Source organism: Plasmodium falciparum (assembly GCF_000002765.6).
Source record: "Plasmodium falciparum 3D7 genome assembly, chromosome: 11".
NCBI classification, from domain to species: Eukaryota; Apicomplexa; class Aconoidasida; order Haemosporida; family Plasmodiidae; genus Plasmodium; species Plasmodium falciparum.
Window position 1 is genome coordinate 1,287,634 of NC_037282.1, and position 12,367 is coordinate 1,300,000.

General features: G+C 18.4%; 4 protein-coding genes across 4 annotated transcripts in view; 3 read left to right on the forward strand and 1 right to left on the reverse strand.

Annotated features, from left to right (window-relative positions):
- Positions 1-2,867: 2,867 nt before the first annotated feature.
- On the forward strand, positions 2,868-3,968 carry PF3D7_1133300 (LEM3/CDC50 family protein, putative; the record flags this gene model as incomplete). The annotated part of the gene is made up of 1 exon (XM_001347978.1): positions 2,868-3,968. One exon carries the CDS (start codon positions 2,868-2,870, stop codon positions 3,966-3,968), a length of 1,101 nt encoding a protein of 366 aa, XP_001348014.1.
- A 2,254-nt stretch (positions 3,969-6,222) lies between these two features.
- On the forward strand, positions 6,223-8,091 carry PF3D7_1133400 (apical membrane antigen 1; the record flags this gene model as incomplete). The annotated part of the gene is made up of 1 exon (XM_001347979.1): positions 6,223-8,091. One exon carries the CDS (start codon positions 6,223-6,225, stop codon positions 8,089-8,091), a length of 1,869 nt encoding a protein of 622 aa, XP_001348015.1.
- Positions 8,092-9,167: 1,076 nt separating this feature from the next.
- Positions 9,168-10,566, forward strand: PF3D7_1133500 (conserved Plasmodium protein, unknown function; the record flags this gene model as incomplete). Its single annotated transcript, XM_001347980.1, has 2 exons — positions 9,168-9,932; positions 10,153-10,566. The coding sequence occupies 2 exons, from the start codon at positions 9,168-9,170 to the stop codon at positions 10,564-10,566; spliced, it is 1,179 nt and encodes a 392-aa protein (XP_001348016.1).
- A 274-nt stretch (positions 10,567-10,840) lies between these two features.
- The window catches only part of PF3D7_1133600 (conserved Plasmodium protein, unknown function), a gene marked incomplete at both ends in the record, with an annotated part of 2,127 nt that continues 600 nt past the window's right edge, over positions 10,841-12,367 (reverse strand). The window contains one exon of the mRNA XM_001347981.1: positions 10,841-12,367. This exon is cut by the window's right edge and continues 600 nt beyond it. Coding sequence (XP_001348017.1) covers positions 10,841-12,367 — 1,527 coding nt within the window.

A 12,367-nucleotide genomic window follows, 5' to 3' on the forward strand; every position in this document is an offset into this window, starting at 1 on the left:
TATTACATATAAAGGAAAATAGCATCTAGATTAAAACCAGAAAAAATAAAATATAAATAAAGCAAACAAAAATAAATAATATATATATATATAATATGTATGTATTAATATATAAATATATATTTTATAAGTTTAATATATATATATATATACATCGATTTCACTATTTTTAAGAAATATATAATAAATTCTTACAAAGAATTATTATACATTCTAAATTTGATCTCACATATATTGTATATATAAAAATGTGTAAAAGGGAATTTTAAAAAAAAATAAAATATGATAAAAAAATACAAGTCAATAAAAATAAATATATATATATATTTTTACATATGATATTTATTTTATTCATTTTTATGTGAATATTCGTAAATAATATTTTTACATATATATTATATATATATATATATATATATATATATATATATATATAATATTTTATTAGATTTTTTTTTTTTTTTTTTTTTTTTTTTGTGTATCTTTATTGCACAATATAATAATTTAAAAAATAATATAAATTGAAATATTAGAAGTATAATAAAATATTATATCATAGATATGATAAAATAAACAAAATTATTATATATATAAATCATATATATATTATATATATATATATAATAAGTGTATATATTTATTAACAAAGAATAAAAATATGGTTATTATAATGCAACTATTTTTTATCCTTGATATATGTATTATCATATGCATATAATTATATAATACACATATGATTCTTCAGAACATAAAAAATAAATAAATGAAACAAAAATGTGTAAATAAAATATATATAAATAAATACCTATATGGCGTACTATTATCATAGTATATTAAGGAAGAAAGAAAAAAAAAAAAAAAAAAAAAAAAAAAAAAAGTTAAAAGAAATAAAAATGAATGAAAATATTTTATAAATGCTTATAATATTAAAAGTAATTTTAAATGATATAATAATATATATATATATAAGGTTTGTATTTTTTTTTTTTTTTTTTTTTTTCTTTTCATTCTAGTATTATTTGTATTCGAACATATATTTACAGATTACTATTGTTATTTTATATATTTATTTATATATTTTCTTAATTCGATTAATAATTTTATTAAATGTATTTTTGTCATTCGAATAATATTATAATATAAAACTAGAATAAATTAAATTATAATAATAAGAAGAAGAAAAAAAAAAAAAAAACTTATTTCCAAATAAACACATAAAAGTTATATCTTTTTTTAAGATAAAGCTTTGATCTTAATATTTATGTATTATTTGATAAAAACATAAATAGGATTAAAAAAAAAAAAATTAAATTTTCAAACTTTTTTTTTTTTTTTTTTTTTTTTTTGTTTCCTTTTAAGCAAGAATGTAATGATATTAAATTATTGAATTATATTCTTCCTTCCACCTCCAAAAAAAAAGAATGGAAAAAAAAATAATAAAAGCTTTTTTAATACATAAATATATAAAATCGAATTAGTACAATATAAATGTATAAATAAAGAATATAATATACATTTATTATATATTTATGTACAGATTATAATATATATATTTTTAAAAATTATACACATATTTATCAGAATGTGTTTACATATATAATATTGAAAGTATGTATATTTCTTCAATATAACCTTTGTAATAAATCCTTAGAGTAAAAATAATTATGTGTGAATATTAAATATATTTATCTTTTCTTTTCTGTTTAAATATTAAATGGTTTGTTGAAAGAAAAACATGGTAACTTATAATTGTAAACATTATACAAATTATATATAATATTTAACTTGTCAACATGAGCATACTATTTCCTGGTAACATAATTCCATATATATGATTTTTGAATTTTTCCTTATGTGATGGAACAGAGGAAAAACAGAGATAAAATAAAATAAAATATATAACACGTAATAATTATATATATGTAAAATAACCAATGTTTGATTTAATTTCACGATACATCCTATTTTGGTTGTTTTTTTTATTATCATTTAAAAAAAAAAATGTTATTCTAACAAATAAATAAATATATATATATATATATATATATATATATATATACATTTTTATGTTTTAATATTTGTAAAAAATGAATAACATATTTTTGATGGACAGGTTTAGGTTAAAAAATAAATCTAATGAAATATAAGTGTGCATATAATATATATATATATATATATATATATATATATATATATATTTAAATTTGTTAGATCAATTGTTTATTTTTTCTTTCTTTTTGTTTTTCTTTTTTTTGTAAGTTTTCCTTCCAAGAAATAATAGTGCATTATTCATTTTAATAAATATAAAATATGAAATAAATAAATATATATATATTTTTAAATATAAATAAATATGAATTAATTCGAATAAAATAAAAGCATGTAAATATTATTTATCTGTATATATGTTTTATTTTATTATTTTTTTATTGTGCTCCTAAATGGACAGAAATTGTAAAGGTTTAGGAATATAATTGAAAATATAATTACAACATGGAGCCAATTAAAAAATAAAATATGTGAACAAAAAAAATAAATGAACATATATATATATATGAAAAAATATACGAACAAATAAATGAACATATATATGTGAAAAAATTATATGAACAAATATATATAGATAATTTATGAATTTATATCTTTTTAGGTTTAAAATTATAATATGCACTTAATATATAACCACAACGAATAAGGCAATATATTTTTATTAAACAGTTATGTGTCTTCCCTTTGTATTATTTTGTCTTCTCAGTAAAAACAAAAATATGATGTTAATTGTTTTAATATAATAATATATAATATGCAATAATATATTATATATATATATATATGTATGTATTAATTTGTCCTTTAATTTGTACGCAATGAGTAATCTTAAAAATGACATGTTTATATCTAAAAAGAAGAGAAAATTTTATTACAAGAAAAGTTCCAGATTTGTAAGATTTTTGTACAGTTTTGTGAAGTGGTATAAAATGGAACGAGTAGTTGGTCCTGTATGGATAAATAAATATTCATCGATGATATATTTTTTAATGTTTTTATTTATATTAAATTTATCAGTTGGTATTTTAATATTAATATTAAGTTCAAAATATATAGAATGTAGAATCCCATATGAATATAAGGGTGAAACCTTTACTAAGTATTCGATTGTAAAAGTAACCCCAGAACAATGTAAAGGTCAAAAGAATTTAAAAGAATTAAATGGAAATATAAATGTACATTATGAAATTCTTGGAATGCAACAAAATCATTATAAATTTGTAAGTGGTATGAAAAAAGAACAGTTGAATGGAAATATATTTTTAAAAAAAGAAGAATTAGAAGAATGTTATCCTTTAATTACTTTTTCAGAAGGAAAAAAAAAAAAAAAATTATTACATCCATGTGGTATATTCCCATGGAATGTATTTACAGATAGTTATATTTTTTATGATAAAGAACCAGATGAAGTTCCTTTTCCAACACCTTTACCTTTAAAACAAAATGTAGAAGAAATAACTATAAAATATTATAGACAATTTTATAAAAACCCATCACCTCAAAATGTACAATTATATAAAGATCATATATATTTCTGGATGGAGCCAGACATACAATATGAACGATTACAAGAAAATAAAGAAACAAATGAAAAGTTACTTGTATTACCACAAACATTAAAATATAATCAAGCAGGAAAAGCTATAGAAAACAGTCATTTTATTAATTGGATGATACCATCTGCGCTTAATTATATTAAACGTTTATATGGTAAATTATATATCCCTTTGAAATTTCCTTTTTATATTTATATAGAAAATAATTTCAAAATTAATGATACAAAAATTATTGTTATTTCAACTTCGCAATATTATATGAGAACATTTTTAATTGGTTTCATTTTTATAATCATTTCGATAATAGCTTTGATATTATGTATTTTTTATCTTATAAGAATGAATAAATATGAAAATAAATGAAATAGTAGCGTTAAAAAAAAAAAAAACATAAATATAAATAAATAAATATATATATATATATATATATATATATTGTAAATGTGGTCACATATTTTTTAAAAAATAATTTTTTATTAGTTTTTTAAAATTTTTAAAATGTATTATTTCGATACACATTTAATAACCAAAAGAATTCATAATAAAATTCAGACAAAAAAACGTTTTATCACATTTAATATATATATTAAAATAATTTTTTTTTTTTTTTTTTCCTTTTTTATTCTGTCTCAATATGTATAATTTTTGTTGTATATGTAATTGTTATCTATATCATGTCAATTTTTTATTTTTTTCATTTTTTTTAATAAAAAACAAAAAAAATGAGATGAACAAAAAAAAAAAGAAAAAACATTCACATTTATATAGTTTTATTTATTAAGTATTATATTATTATTTCTTTTCTTTTTTTTTTTTTTACTAGCATGCATGGTATTTTATGTATTATATGCAACTATCAAAACTTTTAAATAAACCAAATAATTTGTTTCTACATAAAAGATCAAATTATAAATGTATTTGATATTATACGAGTAAAACACATCACAGATAAAAAATATATATATTATATATATATATATATATATATATATATATGTATATGCATATGTCAGCTTATTATAATTTATTATATTTTTTCGAATTAATCCACGATTTTTTAATCAGATCCCTTTTTTGTTTTTTTAAATATACATGTTATTTCATTATATATATATATATATATATTTTTTTTTTTTTTTTTTCTTTTTTCACGTGCATGCCATTTAAGTATTAATGAGGTGTGTTGGGAAACAGAAGAAAAAAACAAAATAATAAATAAATAAATATGAAAAATATAAATTGATCTATATGTACAAAATTCTCAACATTATAATAATTTTTAATAGATGATGAAAAAAAGATTATATTATTCAAAAATTTTTCCTTTTTTGTATATAAAAACTTATGGTTTATAACTAATATTTTTTTATTTCCACATAAAAAAAAAAAAAAGAGCAAAACGTTTTAACGTATACGTCTATAATTGAGAATTACATATAAATATATAATATAAATATTTATTTTATATGTAGATATAATTTATTTATCTGTTTATAATATTATTGAAAGCTTTTTTTTTTTTTTTTTTTTTTTTTTTGTTTTTTCATGTTTTCTCTTATTTTATTAATTTTGATTTATTTTATATGATCAAATAAATGTGTTTAAATATTTTGTTCATATTTTATACTTATTAATATGTATTATGTAAATTGTTATGTGTAGAATATTTACAAAGTTTTCATAAAAGAAGTTGCCTTTTTTTTAAATTAAAAAAAAAAAAAAAAAACAATAATATATATATATATATATTTAAATTTATGGATTAATAACTTCAATGATTTTCCAATTTTTCATTTCGTTTTATTTATTTTATATTTTTATATGAATTGATTTAATTTTGTTCTATTTTATTTTTTTGTTTTCGTAGTGGTAATTTAATCCCTTGTTTTGTATATATAGCATGCAGTAAGGGAAAAAAAAAAAAAAAAAAGTTGTTAGAGAAAACAGATCATTTTGTTTAAATAAATAAATATATACATATATATATATATATATATATATTAATATTTGTGTTTTTCTTTTTTATATTCGATGGAATTTATTGATTTTATTCGATAATTATAACTAATAAATGTATTAAAAATATATTAAATTAAAAAAAAAAAATTATAAATAAATATATATATATATATATAAATATATATATAACACCTTGTTTTGAAACCTTTACACAAACGTTATACGTACACAGGTTTTTCTTTTATTTTTATGTGCTTCTTTTTTATTTCACTTTTGTTAGAGTCTCTTATTAAACGTTAAAAAAAAAAAAAAAAAAAAAAATTACTAAATAATAAAAGATCTAATAACGGATATATCTATTTTTTTTAATGCACAAGAAAAAAAAAAAAAAGAACAAGGGAAAAAAGAAGAAAAATGGAAATTAAAATTTTACACTTATTAATAAATATTTAATATATTTATATATTATAAAAAAAAGAAAAAAAAAAAAAAAAAAAAAAAATTAACCATATTTATTGGTTTTATTTTTTTATTTTTTTAAAAAAAAAAATTGAGAATATAAATTGTAATATATTTTTTATTTTAATATAATTTTAAAAACCTAATAATTTATTTGATAATTTTTCAAATTAATGTACTTGTTATAAATTGTACAAAAATGAGAAAATTATACTGCGTATTATTATTGAGCGCCTTTGAGTTTACATATATGATAAACTTTGGAAGAGGACAGAATTATTGGGAACATCCATATCAAAATAGTGATGTGTATCGTCCAATCAACGAACATAGGGAACATCCAAAAGAATACGAATATCCATTACACCAGGAACATACATACCAACAAGAAGATTCAGGAGAAGACGAAAATACATTACAACACGCATATCCAATAGACCACGAAGGTGCCGAACCCGCACCACAAGAACAAAATTTATTTTCAAGCATTGAAATAGTAGAAAGAAGTAATTATATGGGTAATCCATGGACGGAATATATGGCAAAATATGATATTGAAGAAGTTCATGGTTCAGGTATAAGAGTAGATTTAGGAGAAGATGCTGAAGTAGCTGGAACTCAATATAGACTTCCATCAGGGAAATGTCCAGTATTTGGTAAAGGTATAATTATTGAGAATTCAAATACTACTTTTTTAACACCGGTAGCTACGGGAAATCAATATTTAAAAGATGGAGGTTTTGCTTTTCCTCCAACAGAACCTCTTATGTCACCAATGACATTAGATGAAATGAGACATTTTTATAAAGATAATAAATATGTAAAAAATTTAGATGAATTGACTTTATGTTCAAGACATGCAGGAAATATGATTCCAGATAATGATAAAAATTCAAATTATAAATATCCAGCTGTTTATGATGACAAAGATAAAAAGTGTCATATATTATATATTGCAGCTCAAGAAAATAATGGTCCTAGATATTGTAATAAAGACGAAAGTAAAAGAAACAGCATGTTTTGTTTTAGACCAGCAAAAGATATATCATTTCAAAACTATACATATTTAAGTAAGAATGTAGTTGATAACTGGGAAAAAGTTTGCCCTAGAAAGAATTTACAGAATGCAAAATTCGGATTATGGGTCGATGGAAATTGTGAAGATATACCACATGTAAATGAATTTCCAGCAATTGATCTTTTTGAATGTAATAAATTAGTTTTTGAATTGAGTGCTTCGGATCAACCTAAACAATATGAACAACATTTAACAGATTATGAAAAAATTAAAGAAGGTTTCAAAAATAAGAACGCTAGTATGATCAAAAGTGCTTTTCTTCCCACTGGTGCTTTTAAAGCAGATAGATATAAAAGTCATGGTAAGGGTTATAATTGGGGAAATTATAACACAGAAACACAAAAATGTGAAATTTTTAATGTCAAACCAACATGTTTAATTAACAATTCATCATACATTGCTACTACTGCTTTGTCCCATCCCATCGAAGTTGAAAACAATTTTCCATGTTCATTATATAAAGATGAAATAATGAAAGAAATCGAAAGAGAATCAAAACGAATTAAATTAAATGATAATGATGATGAAGGGAATAAAAAAATTATAGCTCCAAGAATTTTTATTTCAGATGATAAAGACAGTTTAAAATGCCCATGTGACCCTGAAATGGTAAGTAATAGTACATGTCGTTTCTTTGTATGTAAATGTGTAGAAAGAAGGGCAGAAGTAACATCAAATAATGAAGTTGTAGTTAAAGAAGAATATAAAGATGAATATGCAGATATTCCTGAACATAAACCAACTTATGATAAAATGAAAATTATAATTGCATCATCAGCTGCTGTCGCTGTATTAGCAACTATTTTAATGGTTTATCTTTATAAAAGAAAAGGAAATGCTGAAAAATATGATAAAATGGATGAACCACAAGATTATGGGAAATCAAATTCAAGAAATGATGAAATGTTAGATCCTGAGGCATCTTTTTGGGGGGAAGAAAAAAGAGCATCACATACAACACCAGTTCTGATGGAAAAACCATACTATTAAAATGTGAACTATAATAATTTCAACGTCTGATATAATCAGCTTCTCTTTTATGCTAAAAAAAAAAAAAATATATATATATTTATAAATATATTTATATATATTTATATTTATATTTCTATGATTTCTTAATATTTATTTTTTATTTTAAAAACACAAAAAAATAATTCACAAAAAATCCATTTTATGTTGTTTCTTTACTATATTTTTTATGTATTACACGAATTAAAAAATGAATATACATATGGATATATAAATATAAATATATATATATATATATATTAGTTGTTAATTTATTTATTTTTTTATTTTTTCCTTAAACAATTTGATGTTGTAACTTTAAAGTTAAAGCATCATAATGTAAATTCTTCTTTTACGCCGTAAAAATTCTTATATATATATATATATATATATATATATATAACATATTTTTATTCTTTTAAAATTTTTAATATGTTTTCTTTTCTTTAAAATAATATTATTTCAAACATTTAATATATATATATATATATATATATATTTATAAATGTATATAAATATATATATTTTTTTTTTTTACTTTAATATAATAATTCATAATAACTTTAAATTTATAAATACTGATATTTTCTATTTTTTTTGTTTTCCTTGCCATTTATAAAACAGGCACACATATAATAAATTTTATATATGATAAGATATATATATTATATAACTGACCCTTAAATAAATATATATGATTAGAATAATATAAATTTGGTTTATTAAAAAATAAAATAAAAATGAAGGGTTCATAAAAATGTTATGGGAAAATGTGTACAACAATAGATGTCCATTATAAGGAAAATGAAAGGATATATAAAATATAAATAAATAAACATATATATATATATATATATATATATATATTATATTATGTTATTATTCTTTTAACCATATTTATAAAATTATTATGACGTATGTGACATTATATATATAATTAAAAAGGAAAAGAAAAAAAAAAAAAAAAAAAAAGTAAAAAAAAGAATATGGCTTTGTAGTTATACATACTCCTTTATGTTACATTTATTTTATTTTATTTTATTGTTGTGTATAAAAGAATGCAGACAAATTACAATGAAATTAGAAATTTATTTAATTATTATATCAGAGAATATTTCTATCAAAAGTCGAAAGGAAGTTATTTCGTTCATTTTAAAAAGCCAGGTATATTATTTATGTCCTTAAAATGTTATAAGAGAAAAAAAATGTACTATCCTTGTATATATGATTGGTATTTTGATAATTTAAATAATGTAAAAAAAAATAAAGATATATTTCAATATAAAAACGAATATAATACAAAAAATATATATTCACATAAAATATGTACAGAAAAAGAAAATCTAGGGAAAAATAATTCATATGTAGAAACAGATAATATATATTTGAATAAATCAGAAGAAAATTTACAAAATATTTATAAAAGTAGTAACTTGTATTATAACATAAATCCTATTTATTTATCTAAAATATGTTTATACAATTTAAATGAATATCATATTTTATATTCAAATAATTATTATGATGCATTTACTCAATATTATTATAGTCTTATATCTTATAAAATGGATGTACATAATATGAAAATATTTCCTAATTTGAAAATATTAATAAGTCATATAAAAAATATAAGTAATATTATAAATGATGAAGTAATCAAAAATGCATATATATATTTAATTAAACAAAGAAATATTATGAACGAAGAATATTTAAAAAATGTATTTCGTAATATTTATACAACCATGTTGCACAACTCTTCCTTGTATTTATTTGTTGATAATCATGATCAATTTATTATGATACTTAAAATTATAAAAACGGTAAAAAATTAAACAAAATAATAAAGTAATATTATATGATATAATATAATTTATTAGTGTGTATATAATAATAATAAAACAATCACATATAAATGAATGAGTACGATCATATTAGTTGTCTTATATATATATATATATATATATATATATATATATATATATGTATGTATGTATGTATTTATTTATATAATTTATTTTATTTTATTTTTCATTTTTGTAGGATGATATAAAATCTATGTTTGAGAGTGCTATTCCTTACCCCTACTACTTAATAGTTGATGAAAATATTAATATTTACAATTTGCAAAGTTTTAACATCTACATAAACAGTATATTAAACCAAAGGATGCAATATAATTATCCTTATAATGAAAAAGAAAAGGGGTCTATACTTAATCATTATAATAATGATAAAATGTATATGACATATAATAACAATATAAATCAATCTAAAGATATAAAAATAGAAAAACAAACAGAACAAAATGAAAAAGGTTTTAATTCAATGTTGGATACGGATAAAGGAGTATATGAAAAAAACATTATAAAGGATAAAAATGATAAAGTCTACTTTTTTAAATTCATAAAAATTTTTGACATGAAACCAAATTACCGTTTCAAACAAAAAAAATAAAATATAAGTAAATAAATAAATATATAAATATATAAATATATATATAAATATATATATAAATATATATATATATATATATATATATATATATATATATATATATATATATATATATATATATATATATACATGTATGTATTACATTTTTGAAATAGATACATACACGTGTATGTACTAATTTATATTCATTGTGGATATTCTTACACACAAATTTATATATAAATTTTTTTTTTTTTTTTTTTTTTTTTTTTTTTTTTTTTTTTTCTCCCGTTCATTATTTAATCTGCATATAATACTCCAATTGTTTTAATTCTTGTGGAGTATATTCTTCTACCCTTTTAAGTGCCTCCTTATAAATGTTATTTTTTATATCATTATAAATTGAATTATAATTTGACAAAGAATGAAGGAGGTATATTGTTTCGTATTTATCTAGTATGGATAAACTATTAGTTAATGTATTTATTATATATGTAAACATTGCTTTATTATATTTTATAAAAGAAAATATTTCTAATATATGTAACAATTGATTGTTATTTAATATATCTTTATTTATATATAAATAATTTATTATTTGCTCAATAAAAGAATAAATTTTTTCCTTTACTATATTTACATTATCCGTGTCCTGAAATATTTTTCTATGCTCATCGGATATTTCATTTTTTCTTTGAGTTGATAAATTTCCATCTTGAATTAATTTATTTTCTTTATAAACTAAATGATTTTCACCTTCATTTTTTGTATTAATAATAAACGAACTAAAAGATGTCATATACGATTTTGAACATAAAAAAAAGACACAGGAATTTAATAAAATTATGTATATACTAATATCAGCATGTATTTTATTTTTAACGAATAAAAGTGGACACAAGGAAAAAAAATGAACAATAAAATGATTTGACATACTATACATATGCATTAAAAAAGAGTAACTAATAAATGGTAATTTCTCAATATTATATTTTTCCCCCAAAATATTTAAAAAGTAGTTTAAAAAAGATTCATCTATGTTATAATGTAATAATAACTTTTCTTTCATATTAATAATATATGTTTTTTTCTTGTCATGTGATACAAAGGTATGTATAAAACTGTTTTTGTCATTATTGTTTATAGTATTATATGAACTTGTATTATTTACATGATAAATACAATTTTTTTTTTCTTTTTTTTTTTCGACATGTTCATTTTTCTCATTTATGTTATTTCTTTCTTGTTTTGTGCCTGTGTCGTACTCACACAAATAATTTATAATTGAAGAAATGCATATTTCCTTTTCGAAAAGATGATCATGACAATAATTGTAATGATCTTTATTATTTATATGACTCTTTATATATTCATAAGATAAATTTTCCAAATTTATTTCCTTTTTAATTTTAAAAACCGATAATCCATTTAGAAAATGGATCATATATTTATAACCATAATTTAGTTCATAGAAATAATGAAATATCTTTGAAATTAATATTAAAGAAATATATTCATACCCGTTATTTTGTTCATTATTTATTTTATTTAAGAATTTAAAATGATATATATATGTACATATATTTTTTAATATATTATTTAATAAAAAGCTATTATAATTATATGATAAATCGAATAATTTAAAATTATCATATATGTGATCATATTTATAATTTATAATAATATTATTTTTATTATTATTATCATATAATAACGTATCTAGATTAAATCTAGATTTTTTTTTTAAATCATCTTTGGTATCAGATGATATAGTATTTATAATTTCCTCATTAAAAATTTGCGAATTTTTTTTTTTAAATAT